This window comes from Trachurus trachurus, assembly GCF_905171665.1.
Source record: "Trachurus trachurus genome assembly, chromosome: 9".
In the NCBI taxonomy this organism is placed as follows: domain Eukaryota; kingdom Metazoa; phylum Chordata; class Actinopteri; order Carangiformes; family Carangidae; genus Trachurus; species Trachurus trachurus.
Window position 1 is genome coordinate 31,311,010 of NC_139895.1, and position 19,640 is coordinate 31,330,649.

At 42.2% G+C, this 19,640-nt stretch overlaps 2 protein-coding genes across 2 annotated transcripts; one reads left to right on the forward strand and one right to left on the reverse strand.

Annotated features, from left to right (window-relative positions):
* Window positions 1–254: 254 nt before the first annotated feature.
* On the reverse strand, window positions 255–7,759 carry syn1 (synapsin I; the record flags this gene model as incomplete). The annotated part of the gene is made up of 13 exons (XM_083978819.1): window positions 255–390; window positions 1,206–1,728; window positions 1,827–1,896; window positions 2,741–2,890; window positions 2,985–3,087; window positions 3,178–3,252; window positions 3,369–3,511; window positions 3,607–3,669; window positions 4,189–4,278; window positions 4,388–4,544; window positions 4,680–4,771; window positions 6,418–6,475; window positions 7,374–7,759. The coding sequence occupies 13 exons, from the start codon at window positions 7,757–7,759 to the stop codon at window positions 255–257; spliced, it is 2,046 nt and encodes a 681-aa protein (XP_083834945.1).
* A 4,284-nt stretch (window positions 7,760–12,043) lies between these two features.
* vgll4l (vestigial like 4 like) lies at window positions 12,044–15,489 on the forward strand (the record flags this gene model as incomplete). The annotated part of the gene is made up of 5 exons (XM_083979293.1): window positions 12,044–12,122; window positions 13,898–14,021; window positions 14,131–14,377; window positions 14,960–15,041; window positions 15,194–15,489. The coding sequence occupies exons 1-5, from the start codon at window positions 12,056–12,058 to the stop codon at window positions 15,487–15,489; spliced, it is 816 nt and encodes a 271-aa protein (XP_083835419.1). The 5' UTR covers window positions 12,044–12,055.
* Between the last annotated feature and the right edge of the window lie 4,151 nt (window positions 15,490–19,640).

Here is a 19,640-nt window from a genome sequence, read left to right on the forward strand (position 1 = left end):
CGAGGCAAGGAATGTTTCAGACATCAGTGCCTAAATTTACTGTGGATTCTACTATTTGATCATTTGAAAAGATTTGAACTATTTAGGCAGTGGGTGTCAAGTGTGTACATTTTTCATATCAGGGTCAATGTACATGAATTGGAGACGGCATCCTGTTGGTCCTTTTTCGTTGGGGGGAAGAAAGGAACTGTCCCTCAGTTTGCCTGTCCAGCTTTCTGTCAGTAGGAGGAGGTGTGGGAGGGTCTTATGCCGTCTCAGTCTGAGAAGAGACTGGCAAAAGATTTGCGTAGATTACGTATGGTTTCTGCCTTCACCTCATCCTGGCTAAGGCTGGCTCGTGGCGCTGGGGTTTCTGGAATGTTGAAGGTATTGGTAAGAGACTGGGACTTGCTATAAAGAGAGGAAAATGGCAATAGAGGAGAAGGAGAGGCTATTAAACCCATGCAGCAAACCCATGGAATGAAAAGACTGGAAACGGCACGACAGAGTGAGAGAAAGGAGAGAAAAAGGTTTGGTAAAAAGATGATAAAAGCGCATTCCTTCTCTACGGTCATTCAGTATTACCTTATCATTTCATTTTGGCTTTGATATGATATGAATAGTGAATGACTTTTCTGGATGCAAAGTGGTTCATGGTTTGTTTTTTGTTTTTTATCACTGATTGATAATAGATCTTTTATGTCTCTATTTCAAGTAAGCATATAATGTAATCTCATTAATGTATTCCAATTTGGATTATTAGTCACTTATCCACAAAAGCCCTCAACTGGGAAACTAATTGACCTCAGAGATTATAGAAATCATTTAGATTATTTACACAGTAGTATTCCTTCTGTGATTTCTGTATTAAAGTAATCAAATATATGGATCATGGGTGATGTAATAGACTCATTATGTCTATGAACAACTACAAGGCAGCCTCCGCTTGTTGTTGTTCTAATGTATCACAGTCACTCTGAAATGTTGTGTTTTGTGAAACTGCTGCTGCAGGACTGAAAGATGTAAGAATCAATACATCATGCACATTCAAGTGGATCATTTGTCAATAGAGAGAATGAACTGATTTCCCATGTGGCATGCATAACTCAATGCAGGCAAAAAAAGTAAGGGAGGACCTTCTGTTCAGCTCCGCTGCGAGGTCCACTTTATGAAAAATGAGAGGAAACTGATTCCAAGTCACTGATCATACACACACAGCTACTTACTTTAGTTGTGGTGAGCCACCCATAGCCGGGTTGTCCTGACTGGGCTTCTGTGGGGGTTGAGGCTTTTGCTGCAGTGGGGGTCGTCCTCCCGGGGCCCCCTGGCCTGAAGCTGCAGATCGGGGCTGCTGGGTAGTGGGCGCTCCGGGGCGACCTGGCTGGCCAGGACCCCTCTGTTGCTGTGCCCCCCCCTGTGAATGCTGCCTAGGAGGAGGAGGCCTCGGCTGGGGTTGGCCCCCCGCAGGTTTCTGGCCTCCTGCAGATGGTTTTTGCTGCTGGGAGACAGATGATTGCCTCTGAGCTTGAGGAGAACCTCGCTGAGGGGAGCCCTGACCAGAAGAAGGTCTCTGGCCAGGAGGGGCTCCCTGGCCCGCTGGTCTTGGCTGAGCTGCAGGTCCTTGGTTAGCCTTGGCCTGGGCGCTGGGGTCGGCTGTAGCGGGGCTGGCAGCCGCCTGCTGAGCCTGAGCAGGAGGTTGACCTTGAGGCTGTGGGCGTTGCTGAGATGGGGGACTTTGCTGAGGACCACCTACACATGCAACATCACAGACACCTTCCTGATACCCTTGCCCAAACTTGAAAGGGGAAATAATTTTTTTTAGCAATATAAAACAATCAAATCATTACCTTGAGGTGAGGGACGTGGTTGAGCCTGTGGTACTTTTGGCTGAGAGACAGGCTGAGGAGACACTGCTTTCTATAAAACACAGGGATAAACACAGAGAGACAGTCTCAACAGAACATAAAACATTCTAATGATATAAAATCATCATAACAAAATGTTCAAATATTTTAACATAATGTCTTCTGTTAGCACAGGATGTTTAAACATGACATTCATGACATTTGACCATCACAAATCTTTGTACTATTCAGTTACAGAGGTCAGTGCTCGATCCATTAAAGTTTATTTTGATGTGGTCTCTTAGAAAACTTTACTGTATATGACATATGATAATCTCAGTTTCTACGCTGACTACACAGATATATACTACTTAAGCTGGGCATCTATCTTTAAAACTTTTCGTCTGCTATTTCAGTATAATATCATATGCCAGCTCATTCCCCGCATCTGAGTGTAGAATTGTCTGATACTGAGAGTATTCACTAGGTTCAGTCAGGCAATTGATTCACAGACATCTATTTTCAGACCTTTGATGGCCACAATCTCACAGATTCAGGGTGCTATAAATATTGGCATTATCCTCACCTTGTTTCTGTCCTTTCTAATCAGTAATATTTATTTTTAAAATGTTTGTAACATTTCCAGGGACTTTATGATGCTATCTTTCACCATGGGTCCATCAGTAGACATTTCAAAAGTCAAGAACATAACCCAGTGCTACACTCATCACAGTCACTGCTAATTTGCTTGATTTTTTTTATATAAAGACAGTGTGTCCACATCTGAACTATTCTAATTGTGATTATGTGCTTTTTTTTTCTTTTTTTTTAACATCTATTGTGCACTATGAAAAAGATCAGACCCTGACTTTATATATTATTACAAAAAAGTGGGGGAGTATCTGTGGTTTGAGCACCTGTGTTGGCTGTCCTGCTGTGGCACGGACTGTGGAAGAACTTGAAGTGCGTAGAACAGTCTGGTTCATCTTAGAGATCACCAGTTCTGCAATCTGAACACGATCCTCATCCTGTTGATCTCCAATCAGTGGCATTGAACAGTCATCAACCTAAAAAAAAAACATAATGGATAATTCATTCATTCATTTCAACTTCAGCTCAGAAAATATTCCCTTGATATCATCGTTTTTTCTACTTTCGTACCTCAATAATGTAGTCTTTGCCATCTTTGCCATGTAGAGCCTCCACAGCACAGATATCCAACCCTCCAAAGATGTCAGCACAAGAGTCCACCCACATTCTGTACCTGAAATAATGTGTTAAACACAGCTATAACAGGACAGCCAGACATTATATAATTTATCATTCCTTCCCATCTGCATCTCTTTGCTCTTACTTGTCTGACATGGCCACCTGCTCAAGCATAGATGAGCCAGTGTTGGTTTTCCAATTGCCAGAAATTGACGTTCTCCTGTTTATTAGAGCAAAACAATTACGACACATATTCAATCATTTTCCTTTGCCTGTATCATGCCACTGTATTTGTAATGTAAGTTTAAAGATCTGTGAAAAGGTCATATCACTCACATGTAAGCTTTGTAATTGTTCCCGATCTTCTGGATGCGAACGTCGTATTTTGCATCAATAAAAGGCTCAGATGTGGCGTAAGTCTTGGTCAGTGCCACAACACTGGCAATATCTTGAAAATCATATTGATTGTCCACTTTCACCTGGAGTGAAGATAAAAAAAAAAAGATGGCATATGTTCCCAAATATTTAGCCTTACATACTGAAATGAGTAAATATTTAAGCATTGCAACACTACCTTTCCCATTCCTGAGTGAGCATGGCCCATCTTTATCACTACAGGGAACCGTGAGGATGTAATCTGTAACAAGAACATTATCACACGTTCAGATTTCTGTTAAATAAACTTCTGCGTGGTTCTCTAATGACTAAAAAAAGACTATTTCAATCAAATCAGTTGCAAACAACCAGGAATGACACAGACAGTAACACTCCTCCTCTGTTTCGACAGGAAGTTCTGATTTATATTGATGGCTTGAAAAGCAGCCCAGTACCGTCAGGCTGTGACTGCAGGGGTGGAGATGACTGCTCTGCAGCAACAGACTCGGTTTAACTGTTCTGACACTGACTTGGCACAGAAATAACCATATACTCAGCCTCTACCGGGAACAAAAACAACCCAGACACTCCCCTGAAAATTAGATTGGCCTCAGCTGCTACATGAGATGGACTATTGACTATCGGGAGTGAATTACCCCTCTAACATATGACCCATGCAAGCAGATGACCAGCCTGCATGTGTGTGTGTGTGTCTTTAAGGGTTGTTTACCCATCAGTGCAAGTGGAAAGGGGGTGGAGGAGCAGATGGCTCAGAACTCACCATTTCCTTGTGGTTTGGATAGTAAACCTGCTCTATCAGTGGGAACTCCTCTGGGCCCAGTTGCTTGTGGAGTCTAGACATCTGAGCAAACTGAAAGGGAGACAAATGTTTATAATGCAGCTTTATATGTCTATGCGGCTGAACACTATCTGCAATACGGTTTCACATTCACCAACTGATTAAATAACAGGCTACTTACCACCCATGGTTTGTCACAGAAATTGTAGACAGAGTGCAAAGAGTTAACACTTGGCAGTCCAGCATACTGCAGTCCGATTACTAAGTTGCGGTGGTCTCCGTTCTTGTCCATACTGAAGGCATGTTGTCTGATCAGCACAAAGTCTGGTTTAAAGGACCTGTAACACAGAACATCAGCAAAACAGTAAACTCCACTGTACAAGACACTGTTACTATAGAGATGAAAATGTTTCATAAATACAAATGATCCTGTATCTCACAAGCAGCAACTGCAAATTAGGCTTACTACTTACTTAGTAACCTTGTGCCCGTTTCTTATTGCCTCTAGGTCCACATTGTAGGAGCCTGTGGCATTTGCCACCAGGTTGATTTCAGAGAATTCTGCCTAAAAAGACAAAAGTGCCATAAAAATCACTGTGATCCCAATCAGGGCAGTTGGGCAGTATGATCCTGGCTGAAGTGAGTGACCTTTATCTGAGGTGAATTCTTGGACACAGGGAAAAACAATGACAAAGACTGTAATATTACATAAAGTATTAGAAGAAAAACTGGAGAGAAATGACCAGCAGAGGAATAGATTCCCTCCTGTTGTCCTCCTGGGTCAAGGAAGGAAGGACGAAAGGAGGGAAGGAAGAAAGTTAGGAAGGATGAAGGGATATATGAAAGGAAGGGAGGAAGGACAAAGAGGAAGAATGAAGGAAGGAAGGCAGGAAGGACGAAGGGAAAGAAAGAAGGAAGGACAAAGGGAACGATGGGAGGAAAGAAGGAAGGGAAAAGGGAAGGAAAGATAGATGGAGGGAGGGAACAGATTGGGTCAAAAAAGAAGGAAGAAGTAAGGACGAAGGGAAGGAAGGAAGGGAGGCAAAAAGGATTGTGGAAAGAAGGAAGGGAAACTGGAAGGAAAGAAAGATGGAGGGAAAGAACAGATTCGTTCAAGGAAGGAAGAAGAAGGAAGGAAGAAGGGAAAGAATGAAGGGAAAAGGAAGGAAAGAAAGATGGAGGGAGGGAACAGACCTGGTCAACTGGATCAAAAGAGGAAGGAATAAGGAGTAAGGATGAAGGGAAGGAAGGAAGGGAAAAAGGATTGTGGAAAGAAGGAAGGGAGGAGGAACAACCGGAGGGTTAAGGTGATGGGTAGATTGCTGCATAAATCCCCTGTATTTATAAATATTATATAGTCTAGCCATAACTACTCACAACATGACCAAAATCATCATGGCTCAGCTCGTATAGCTTTATATGAGAGGTTGGAATAACAGCACAGTGACTGTGGAGGCATCTGGCAACACAATATATTTCTGTTAACCACACGTCAGGAGAGAGCACTTAAGTGTGAGACAGAATGCAGCACTCCCCTCCCCTATCAATACTCACTCATCAGAGAACTGGGACATTACATTTGTCATTCTAAGGGGCTGTCTGTGAACACAGCAACAGCTCGCACTGTGCTGCATGATTCAGCTGTTCATGTATTATTTTACGCTAATGGCAAACCAGCTGTTGATCGGTGCACCTAAAAAAGTGAGTGGAAAATTAGTCATGCCGCAGGAATCAAAGAACTGGAAACCGAAACAGGATCAAAGTGAAGACAAAGGGTGAATAATACATGCGTACATGAACTGATGAAGCCTCTTGGATGAGAGGTGAAACGTCTTCCTAGACAAATAACTAAGTCCAGTTGCTTTCGATTTAACCTCCTTTGAAATAATACATGCAGAGATTTCCAGGGGAAATGTATAGCTCGTTTCAGAGAGAATCATTCAATAAATACAATCAAGTCATCCTGTGATAATGCAAATGTGTAGGTCTTCATCTACAGGGAAGAATAAACCAAAATCACCAGTTACTTTGGTCATATTTCTTGACCATCAGACAGTCTTATCCATCAATCTGGTTCAGTCTGATCACTATGGCTCAGAGACTATGGGCTGGATTTTTTAGGATTGTTTGTTATGTGTAGACATGTCCTGTCCGCCTGCTCGGGAGTAAACGGGCAATAACGCAGAAAGCATTTACACATGTGCAACATACCTGTTCAACTTTGATGTCAAATTCACCATGGATCTTTCTTCCTCTGAAGACCTTCACCCTGGATGTAAAACAAGGAATCCAGTTGTTGTTTGTGTCCAGAGAAAAAGATCAATTTCATTTTGCACATTTCACATTACGTGACTGACAGCTGACATTTTCCTGTTGCATTTGCAGAGCCTCTCAAAATTCTGAGTATAATCTCGGCAAATAGAAAACATGATGTCAAATACATGAAATAAGATTACATCAGTGGAACAAAAATCTTGTTAGTGCCTGTTGGCAATGCATGAAACTAAATTAACTATGTAACAGGTGCTGAGTAACAATATTATATTCTCCTTGGTGAATAAGGAGATATGAGTTATCATAAGGACAAGAATAATTGTCCTTACCAATGAATATCCACGACAGCCTGTTGAGACCGAGTTATAGAACCTTATCTGTCTGTCTGTGGGTTGTGTGTGGTGTTTTACCCACTCTGCCTGGTGCACAGGGCTCTAATGAGCATGCCTCGTGTGCACTGGTGAAGACTGAAGAGGCTTGGTGGTGTAACTGTGTTTTTCTTATGCAATATTTTCCCTCGATTTGAAAATACCTTCATCGTCGTGGTGGCAATGGCCCACACCCAGTGCTTTGGCGCAATTGGGGAGCGTTTAATTGGCAGAATGCAGGATGAATTCACCACAAGCAATCGCCGATCGTCAAAATGAAAATGGCTTCTCTGCCTCCAGTCTGTTGCGCCTTTGCCATGGCACAACAAGCGCACAGAAGCATCTGCGAGGTGTTTCTGATCTGAGGGTGTTACACGTGAAGTGTCTCTCCTACAGTAGCACTGGGTGAATCATATGACCTTCTAGATAGTTAGGCCTCTGCAACCCACGCTTTGGCACACATTTCTGTCTAGACGCATCACCTGCGCTGGCGATGCGATGCGCACTGCTCTGCTCTGCTCTTACCAGTCGGTCTGCTGGTCATCAATAACCAGGAGGATCTTGGCGTTGCTGGAGACTCCTGCCCGGTCCGCTGCCTCGGATAAGGTTGCTGCTGCAGCGGCGGTGGTCTGTTTGACAGCATTAGATATGGACGAAAAGAAGCCAGAGCCTCCACCACCTCCAGATTGCTGCTGCTGCGGCGGCGGCTGCTGCTGCTGCGGCTGCTGCTGCGGCTGTGGCTGCGGCTGCGGCGGCTGCTGCTGGCTGGTGGACTGGCGCCTCTCCGACGGCCCCGGCGACACTGCGGGGCTTTGCTGCGGCGGGTCTGGGCGTTGGAGATCCGTCATGTAGCCATTGGGCAGGTTGGACATGAAATTGCTGTCCGAGAGTCGACGGCGTAGGTAGTTCATGATGGAGAAATGTTGTTAAAACGACGGAGAGAGAGGAGAGAGGGGCTCCAGATATCCTCCCACTTGAATGCGACTTGCAACTTGGTGTTGAGCAAGAAAATGGAATGACTAGGCTACTTCCCCATGTGCGGAGAGGGGACCAGTGTTACCTGAGGAGAAACAAGTCTTGCGTTATTAATTAGGAGAAGATTTGTGTAGATGTGATCACAGGAGTAAGAGATCGTGACTGCCTATTGGAGAGAAAAAAAAGAAAAAAAAACATCACACAGCCTCCTGGTGAGAGCTAAAATTAATCCACACGACTGACTTCAATGAAATCATTCTTTTTAAATACCATCCAATAGCCTGCATTAGGCCCCGTTAATACATCAAGCTATAACCCTCTCTGTAGTAACATGTCACAACAGGCAATCAAGACGTGATTAAAAAAAAAAAACCTACCTGCGAGTGTATCCAAGCTGAGGTGATGATTTCTTACAACTGTCACAGGAAAGCCTGCATATATGTGACTCTCATGTCCTCTGTGCAGGCGGGCAGGCCGTGCATCGGGCTTGAACCTGTGAAATCAAAGCTCCAGTCCCTCCTGCATCACCGCCTGTCCTTCCCCTCAAGCCACGGTTTTTTCCGTCCGCCCTGCGTCACTCCCAGTCATCCTGAGGGAAAGGACGCAGCCTGCAAGACTAGATCAGTGTCAAGGTAGGCACTTTGCGCATCACGACTTCCGGAAATTGCTTTCAAAATAAATGCATGTTAATGAGGATGCAGCTGAAGTCTATTTTCACTTTCAGCCTACCTTTTGCACAACATTTAACTGTCTTTAGGTAATAAAGTGCTTTATCTAAAAAAAAATAGAATAAAATAAAAAATAAAAAACACATGTGTTCAGTCAGGTTAGCTAATGATATAAATGTTTATACACATTGCAGCCATTTGTCAGTAGTTCACTTTCTGCCAGCGTTGTTGCTGATCAGTGGACAGGAAATCAACATACATACAACTACATTTTTTATTTATTTTATATAACATATAGACTTACAGTTCCATAGATATTGTGGATCTAGCTTGTTGGCAGTTTTGGGGCTTTTTGTGTCATTTGTACTTCATGCTTTATGGACTGGACTAAATCAATTTGAACATGTTGTTTGTCACGGTTATTAACAAATGACCAGTTAATCATGTGTAAAAACAAACCGCTTTTTAAAAATTATTATTATTAAACTTTCACCGGTGAAATGGGACAGGTTCATGTTCTACTTATAGTAGTGCATGACATTTTTTTTCCACAAAGAAATTAAATAATGCAAATTCATAATAATAAAAATAATGATTGAAAACAGGAAACAAGAAAAACAAACAGGCAGACACACAAACAGTCAACAAAAAAAACAGCACCAGAAAAAAAGACATTGTTTGACGTGTTATTAACAAATGACCAGTTAATCGTGTGTAAAAACAAACCGTTTTTTAACTGAAATAAAAAAAAAAAACTTTCGTTAATCAATGTAGCCTAATTACTAATAGAGCTGGAATATCCCGCCATTGTTATGTGACCTATACTTCCTGTCTGGTTCAGTCTGTATGTGTCTAACTTGACGCAGCTCTGTGCTGGGCTCTGAGGGTGGTGCTGATGAGAGCAGGGTGACAGGGGCGTCGCTCTCTGTCAGACATGAGCCTGCTGTCGGCTTCACGGGGTGCTGATGGGTGTTGATGTGATATTGCACCCTGTTGTGTCCAATAAAAGAGCAGCGGCGCACACTCTGTTTGTCTTGCAGGCCGCTGCCAGAGTGTTACTTTTCATTCTCAGTCAGCACCCTGACCGCAGAGGCGCCATCTGTCGGCGATGGCCAGAGAGTCTGAGATCAACAGCATTAACACGGACCCCCTGGGAGCCCCATGCAGGCTCCACTCTGGAAACGGCACAGTGTGATGGTAACTGAACCTACATAACACAGTATGTTTGAATCATTAATGCCTGGTAGTATTTACAGTGCAAGCTCTTCTTTAATTGATAAATCCCATTGTGTGGTGTCAAGATAATTAAAATGTAATGACAATATTTTTGTGCTGATTTTTAAGAAAAATATCCTTTTGGTCCAATAAGTGAGCACTGATATGTTAGATCTCCCCTGCTGTCCTCCTGGGTCAAGGAAGGAAGGAAGGAAGGATAAAGGGAAAGAAATAAGGAAGGAAGGCAGGAAGGATGAAGGGAAAGAAGGAAGGAAGGAAGGACAAAAGGAACAATGGGAGGAAAGAAGGAAGGGGAAAAGGAAGGAAAGATAGATGGAGGGAGGGAACAGATTGGGTCAAAAAAGAAGGAAAAAGTAGGACGAAGGGAGGGAAGGAAGGGAGGGAGGCAAAAAGGATTGTGGAAAAAGGAAGGGACAAGGAAGGAAAGAAAGATGGAGGGAGGGAACAGACCAGGTCAACTGGATCAAAAGAGGAAGGAAGAAGAAGTAAGGACGAAGGGAAGGAAGGAAGGAAGGAAGGAAGGAAGGAAAGAAAGAAGCAAGGGAAAAAGGATTGTGGAAAGAAGGAAGGGAGAAAGGAAGGAAGGAAAGAAGGAAGGATGGAGGAAGTGAACAGATCGGATCAATTATGAGAATAAAATCCAATTCATTTCAGCAATAGGTTTCAGCCCTTAATGACAATAACAGGGCATTATCAACCTTTTTTAGTGGCTGAATGCTCATTTTGAGCAGCTGTCTGCTTCACAAACATGTTTCACAGATGTATTCAGAGTGACAGCGTAAACACTTGAGGCAGCCTCTACTCCACCAGTTTCAGACTCTCAAAGGCTATTACATTGGCATTGGGATTATGTTCACATTTGCTTTAGTTAGGGAGAGTGGTACAACACTAATATTAAAAACCAATACACAAACACAACATTCTGCTGATTTTCTGTTCCTGTCTTTCCAGCAGGAACATAAATCTAGATTTTGAGTGTGAAATATTTGCATTTACCTCACTTCTGTGGCTGTTTGACAACCAGGCATCAGGCAATTATTGACTCAACTCAAAAAATGACAAATTCCTCACATTTTAATGGTAAATTCCTCACATTTGAACACGTGTTAAGACTGAATGGAATGAGAATACATGCATGTTTAGATAACTGTACAGAGATCGCCACTTTCCTGTCATCATCATCATTAATCAATAGTGTCTTGATGTAGAGTCTGATGAGATGCTATTGCAGTGTACGGCTTTGGGAGGCAGTGTTGATCTTGAAAACCCAACATAACACTATTCATGCATGTATTCACGGTTCACAGTCAGGCATTTATATGTGAAGCTCTTTGTCCGTTTTGAACCAGTCTTCTTCAGTCTGATGATAAGGACCATGTATGAGATTGACAGAAACAGGTTTATATATTAAACAATATAAAGAGCACTACGGGTCATTATTTTTGATGAATTCTTAGTCCGCTAATATGGAAAACATATCTCAAAACATAATAATTATTCTGTCAATATGTCAACCACTACCAGTGTCACAAAGTAGCTAAATGAGTGGGCTCCGGGGACTACATTTCTACATGTGGTCATTCTCCTCAGTATGTTCGGGCGAGATTGTTCTCATGGCAGCAGCGTTTTCAGGACTTAGGAGTCTTTGTCTGGCCATCAACAAAAGCCTTTGGATTACTGGCAAGGCAGGCTCACAGTGCAGCTGCGTGCGTGTATGGGCAGGTCAGTGGAATGACTGGAGCTCCGGTGGGCTAAGCACTCGAAAAAATGCAGTTTGGTGAGATTGCAGATTAGGTGGGAGGGAGGGAGGGGAGTGGGACAGGTGCTGACTCCATGGAGGGAAACAAAAGACACACTTCACCTTCCTCATGGCTCAAGGGGGGGGGGGGGGGGGGGGAATCTGAAATCTTATGTGTGAAACCAATGTATGACCAAACCAGGTGTTTTTCTCCTATAAAGAAAAAGGCAAACGCTTCTCTGATCACTGTGAATTCTGTGGTGCTGCTGTCACATTTTAGCAACTCCACTTTCTACTTCTGAGACAGACCTACCTGTGAACGCACTCCGCCTGCAGGACAATAACAACACTGAGCGAATGAGGGCTTTCCATTGGCTCTGGTGGCAGCCAATCCGAATGCAGGAAATGAGTCACAGGGAAGCAACTGCACCTATCTGCACTCACCTGATACTTTACCTGGCTGAGCTCAGACCCAAGCATCTCATTACCTCTCCAATACAATTTATAACTGAGACGCATTGTGTCCTGTAAGCTCCAGCAGTCAAGGTGCTCCTCTGTGTTCGGCTCCGCTCAGACAAAGACCAGGAGTCATGGCTGTGGCTAACTTCCACTACATTACGCGAATGAGCAGCGGCTTTAAAGTCTACATTTTAGAAGGTAAGCTTTATTATCACTCCTCTTTTATTGACAGATGTTGCTTGATGACTGTGGATACTTTCATTAATTTAATCAGAGAGACTGAGCCTCATATAAAATGTTCATCTTATTTATTCTCATGTTTAAATGTTAAATAATGTCACAATCTCATATGATATACAGTATATTTTGCATTTTGCTTTGTTCTGTGCATGTTATTTGTTGAATAAAGATGTAGCTGGTAACAATCATGTGATGACAGACTGATGGAAGATACATACAAATAAGACTGTGCAACTTTTAGAATATAGGTTTCTGGAGTGTGGCCATCTTTTTGTCATAATGATAAGTAGATAAAAGATAAGTATATTCCACACAGGAAATCTACTTAGAATAAAGGGCTCCCTGGGATACTGGGATTTAAATTAGATTGTGTAAATAGCGTTGTCACTGACAACTGTGGTGCATTTCTCTCTGATCTCCATGAAGATCTCATCACTGCTGATGTTCAGCAATGCAAAAGGTCAGGCAGTGTATATTCCCTCTGCCAGTAAGGAAAAAATACCTATGCCCGAGGCATTAGAAAATCAGCATAGGTGTGGTTAAACCTGCCCCCCCCCCCCCCCCCCACCCCTCCCCTCCCTCTCTGTGGCACAGAGTGTGAAGGAGCAGCTCACAGGTGTTGGAGTGTTTAGCCATATGGAAATGCGTAATGGAGCCAGCACTTTGAATGTGAAGACATTTGAGCTATACACAAATTCACTTTTTTGTTTCACACTTCAAAGAAGTTAATCACCCACTGTTTGAGTTCAGTGTAATGGAAGATGTTTTGAGTGGGTGCTGATTTAAATATAGTTGTAAGACTCCTGCTGCCCAACACTGAGGACTTTCAAGTGTTAACTGAGCATACAGTCAAACAATGGGCCTGGAGTGATTGTGCTGCTGTCACATTTTCAAACAATGCTCTGTGTTTTGACTGTATGCATGACTGTTTTGAACATGTGAGCATGTTGATGTGAGACAGGAGCGGCAACTGGTTTGACTAAGTTGTGCTGCCGTTGCTCCGATTGACACACTAGCAACAGACTTACATCTGCATCTACAATGTAAAAAGAAAACACTGTTCACTCTACAAATGATTTTGTGAGTTGGACTTGAAGTTGTGCACTCAGTGACATCACAAGCTTCACTTAGATGTGTTGCAACTTGTGTAATTGGAAAAATCCATGTCTTTTTTTTTGTACCTAGATGGCCCTCTCACAAATCGGTGCCGCCCATATCAGGGTCCTCAGTAACCATTGTCCCATGATAACAAAACATGTTGATTGTGCCCTTAAGAGTGTGTGACAGGGCTGATTGCCAAACATTATGCAGAAAAACAACATTTACCGTTAGCACTTAATCAGCTACGTAGTTTGGTAACCCTCACTGATCAGGTAGATCAAGTTCTGCAGCTTAACGGAGTTTACAATTAACGGTGACCAAAAAAAAAAAAAAGTTTTTCCCACGAATAGTAGCTCTGCAGGTTGATGTCATGGATCAAAACAAGCAGTTACTCATCGCTGTCACACACTATTATCAATAGTAAAGTCATCAGTTCCAGTAAAGGCTTTACTCTTATACTGGATTCTCTTGTTCCAGTGAATGATCCATTCCCACTGTGTGTGATAGTTTTGTTAAAGCATCATATTATTATTATAATTCTGCATTTTAGGTTGTCATTGCAAATGATAACTGGTTCTCACCTAATTTATCTGCTTAAATAAAAATAAAAATGTAACTATTCTTTTCATCAGGTCAGCCCCACCTCAGGAGTGAAGACAGATACAGACATATCACAAATGACCGTGTCCGGGCCCCAACAGTGTATCCAGTCAAACGCAAGCGCAGCCACGAGAGAGGTCTGACCCTGGAGGAGAGGTTGGTGAAGCCGCTTGATAATCCAGTGCTGAAAAAAAAAAAAAAAGATTCATGAAATGCGAATTCTGTGAAAGAGATGTGACATTTTTCCGATGCACAACTCTTTCAGGCGAGAACGAGTGCTGAGCAGAAGCAGTGGCAAGGTGGCCCAGAGGACAGCAGCACCAGCTGGGTTAAACAGCCCACAGAGCCCCACATCCACCTGGAGTCAGACCCCCAGCCCCACCAGCCCTCTGCCCACACACGTGTACTACACACCAGTCATGGATGAACCACTCGCCCTCATCAAGAAACCAAGAAAAGACCCAGAAAACACAGAGGAAAAGTCCAAAAGCAACACTGCCACTCAAATCCAGGTAATTCACCACCAGGCTGCCCAATGTGTCCTCATTGTGGTCAGTGTGATTTTCTCACAGCTCGGGGGCGTTTGGGCTTCGTTATCTCATGAATAGTACTGTATGTCCCTTTGTAGTGTCAGTGTAGCCTCAGGCTATACCCACAGCAAGTGGTACATCTCCCCATCTATAGTCTATGAATGCATTTCCACAGTCATCCCACTTCCAAGAGGAGTGCATGCAGGCCTAAGCTTGTCGGAGCTATGCGATCCAGCCGGATTCGGGAAGAAAATGTGAGCAATGGAGGGAGGAATGCCATCAACAAGACCAAACAGACTGCTCTCTTTGACCTGTTTATGCCACCTCACTGGGAGTGATCTGATCTTTAGGGCATACCCAACCTGTTTAATCGGTTTTGAATTCATTTCGTTTTCAAACTGAACACACAGGACACAGTTGGGATTAAGTGCACAGGCAGGTTTAGGCGCATAATAAAATAACACCCATTTTGTGAGATGAAGAGAAAACAAAAAGCAGCGTTACTGCTTCTGTGTTTTCCTAATCGTATTAATAACCCATCTCTCTTTTTCCCTTTGTTTTTAGATACGTCCCTCTGTGATCACCTGCGTCTCCTCATTAAGAAACCCCACCAGCAGATCTGAGGTCCACAGAGGCCATTCATCAGGTAAGTCCTACTCATGAGTGAGCTCACCTCCCAGACAGTCACTCCCTAAAAATCATCACATACTGTATGCATCATAATGTCAAGTTCCTCTCACTTTTACTGACTCACTGAGGTGTGTTTGACCCTTGTCAATCTTCCTTTTTCGTTCCCAGCGGTTTCCAAATGCAACTACGACCACGTGGTTGAAGAGCACTTCCAGAGGAGCCTCGGAGCGAACTACCAGAAATCTCACTCCCAGCAGCTCTCCATCAGCGTGTCTGTCGATGACCACTTCGCCAAGGCTTTGGGAGACAAGTGGCTGCAGATTAAATCCAAGTCTTCCTCCTGTTCTTCAACGCCTCCCAGCAGTCCCAGCGTTACTCACTCCCCCACCCACTGCAGCCCACACCAGTCCCTCAAAGAGTCATCCAGCTCATCGCCAACGTGCAGCCACTGGCCTGTCAATTAAGGCGGAAATCTCCTTTGATACAAGTGGAAATTGGACGTTTAACATTTCACTGCATGCAGCTCTGCTTGTTGAGCAATGCAAAATGCCAGTGCTAGTGTGGAGAAGAAGGCGAGCAGCAGATGCAGGCGGGCTGTCACTTTTTGGACCTCTGTGTCCAAATTCAAGGCGCATTGATGCAGACAAATGTAGCATTGATCTTTGTTTTGTTACGTTTTTTAATCCTCTGCTTGTCGATAGCCTCCGAATTCCTGTGATACTGTAGATGGTGATGCGGGATGATGATTGAAAAATCAGCCAAATAATCCTTTACATTTCTTTGATTTTGTGTCATTAATTCTTGGCAACTTGGATGCCACAATGTCACTGTATTATATTTATATTCCGATACACCTGGGTTTCTTATAGTCTGAATGACTAGCCTATCTGCTGTGTAACATTTTGCTTATGAGCTGTACACAAAGCAAACACTTTTGAAAAAGACTCTAAAGAATAAAAATGCCAAAAACAATTTTGTGTTTGTCATTTATAAAAAGTAAAAAAATATATTAGATTTGATTTATGTGACAAATTTGTTACAAAAAACATTAGATAACAAATGAAAACTATTGTGAATATTGAGAGAATTAAGCTAAGGATGTGATAAAAATGAATATAAGTCATTTTAAACATGAAGGTTGTGGCATCACGTACACCTTGTAAAAGCTCGACAGGGTGGTGCACCAGACAACCTTTTTTCAGTAGTGAGTCAGTGTGTGTCTGCAACACGTCCGGCGCACACACAGCATTTTACACAGAACTGTTACCACACACTGAGTGGAAATGAAGTGGATTTGTATGAGCAACGCATTCGGGACTTTTTCCTGTAAGTTTGAGGGAATGTGAGGGTGCATGTTCCAGCAGGCACCAGGCCTTGTGTTCTGACATTCCTGTCTCCTGAGAAAATGACTCTATAAGATCCTACAGATCCTGTTTGGCAAGGGATGGGAGGGAGGGAAGCGGGGAAGGTAGGGTTGGGCTAATATACGCCTGAGCATGAGAACCAGCCATGCTCTTCAGTTACTTATTTGCATGTCCTATCTTGTCTTGGTTGAAAACAAAAATGATATGCTACATTAAAAAAGAAAAATTCCAAAACGTTTGTCTTTGAAATTACAGAGTTGGTCAACTTTAAAGAAGTGGGGAAATAACCTGAGTGTTCTGACAAGTTGAACATATCGGAAAGGCAAATGTGAGTCAAGGGTGGAGGATAAAGAAAGTAAAAAGATGATGGACAAATATAAAATGAGTGGGATTTTTTGTGAAAAATAGTTAAGCTTAACCATGAGAAATGGATAAACTATTGTCAATGCATGGTTTAGGTTGAGACATCTGCAAAAACGGGTTAGAATCCTCTGCACTTTGTTGCAAAGTTCCCATCAAACAGCAAATACATACATAAAGGAGCCAAAAGTCATCACAGAGCTAATTATTACTTTACCACATTAAGTGTTTAAACCGGTATTTCCACGTGCTGTATATTCATTAGCCAATGTAACCTGAACAGGGGAAGTAATGCCATCTAGAGGCTTTTCGTCAAACCTTAAAGGGCTGACATTGTCAATGACAAACGGTCTCATGTTGCATGTTGCAAAGCACAAACAACAAGCAGAGCTGTGCGGGTAAACTTGTGGAATGGGAGGTCTCGTTTGACAGAGAAACTCTCAAAAATGAAAAAGAGAGTTAGAGAAATGTGACTTTGCTCATGTTACCACTAGGAGGCGCCGACATGACAGGTTATTCCTACTGTATATCACACTTCATTCATAAGCCTTTAAGCCACTTCACACAATATTTTGACAAAGCTTTTCAATAAGAGTTTTAACATGGATTGGGTTTGTCATCATAATGTCAAGTCTATGTGCTTGGCATTGCACACAACATGATGTCTGATGTGATTGTGAGAGATTATATGACTTATAGATTTGCACTGGATAACATTTGAGGGTGTTTAACGTTTTTTTTTTTTTTTTTGTATTTGTCACACCAGTCATGTGATATGCAAGTACACTCTTGAAATATAAAGGGATATACCCATCTGTTGTTCTGTGTTGCCCATGTAAACGGCAGCTGGATTATACACAACACGCCATGAGAATGCGAAGAGAGAAACTTCTCATGCCACTGCAAAACAAATGCACATTGTTGCTTTAGACAACAGCGATGGATAATTACAATCTTGAATACCTCATGCACAACGCAAAACAACATTTAAGATAACTCTGTTTTACAGTAGCAGTAGTAATTAAATAAGCATCATAATACAGAAGAGTGGCTAAGCCTTCTGGGAAAGGCCTTGCACTAGGTTTGCTCTGTCAAAAGTTAGATCACTGTCAACAAAACAAGTCAGCATTTATGTACATAATCAAAATTACTGTCCTAATCCCATGAGAATATGATTGCATGCAAATGACTATGTGTATGATTCATTTCCAATGTTCCGGTTCAACTTCTTTGTATCTAAATGATAGTTATTGAGGATAATTGCTTAAGACTGGTTGTTCATGATCCTGAACTGGCGGCTTCATCTAACCCACAGTGGCAAGTGAGTATGATAATAAATTATAAACAGCTGCTTTTTCCAGGTTTTTCTACATGTGTGGACATGAAGCTGCGTTTCAAGTCACCTCAACGATTTTAATAGACAACAAGACATTTATAAACTCTGCTCACAGTGCATTTCAAAGGAATCTCTGATCTTCATTTTGGGGGATTTATATTTAGGGATTTAAAGTATGGCAATCATAACCATTTTGATTGCCCTTTGATCAAACAATGCAGTTTGTCTCTGTGCTTCACTGGTTAATCTGTGCTCTTTGAACTCACCTCTGTTCTACTGTAACACTAAATCTCATGACAATTTAGAATATTAACTGTGGATGCTGATATAGCTACTATATCTGATCCTCAAAGGAAACCAAAGCAATTAATACACAGGTATAACTACTGAGAAACCTCCTCTTGTATAATTTGGGTATATGAAGTGACATTGCAGCTGGAAGAAATATTACAAACTGTAAGAAATTGTCCTCAGATACAAACATACAAATACATACTGTAGATATCATTTTTATTCTATGTGAATTACCAGTTAGTGATTGACAAAAGAAATCCATTTCAGCATTACACTCCAGCTAATTGGGCATGCTTTAATATGTTCTGTCTGCATGGATGTGTATCGATGTGTGAACATTTGTATTTGTTAACTACTCAATAAACAATCAATGTAATTGACTCACCTGATGTGTTGTAATTTGTGTTGCATTATGGGAGTGTGTGGGAATGGCACATTCATACATAGTACAGTATGTGGTTGATCTTTGCCATATTGTTCCTTACACATAGACATAACTGCAACACGGTGCAGGTCAGAGGTGCTGTCTGTTTCCACAACCTTCACATTTATTTTCAGTGGTGTTGTGAGTCACTTCCATTTGAACCTGTCACATGCTTTGGCGAGGTCAGAATATTCCACACTATGTGGCACGGCTTGACTTGTCAGATGTCACCAATCGAAACTAGATCAGCCACCAGCCGCTAAATAAATGAATAATGAAGAGGAACTTATCAGCAGATTTGGAGGCAGTGTAGCATTTCAGATCATCCATTCTGCTGACAGTGGAGGCAGCCTGGCAGTCCACTCAAGTCTTCTCAGTAAAGTGACTATGAAGAACTGGTTGATTAGTAACACGGTTTAGGACTGTTGCTTCACGTTCTGCTCAGTTACACACACTATGAGAGGTTCTCCATGGCCTAAACTTCACCTCAGAGTGAAGATACCGAGGACGGGAACATTTATTCTGAAAATTCAAAAGGAAGAAACTTGAAAGGAAAAACACACACACAAACATATTGAAAAAGACAAAAGATATACTCATGCACATCCCAAAGGGATATTTCACAATCCAGAGAGGGGTGGTGTCTTATATTCCCCTACCACTGCTGTGTTTAAAATGTCAAGCTTGTCCAGTAGATGGCACCAGAGTTAAGGCCTAAATTAATATCTCCTTCTCTGGTCTCTTTTAAAGGGACATTGTGTAACTTCTCCTGTTATCTATTCACAAAAATCGATTATTTCGTTCAAAAGTATGTTTTTCATTCATCAGTAATCACCC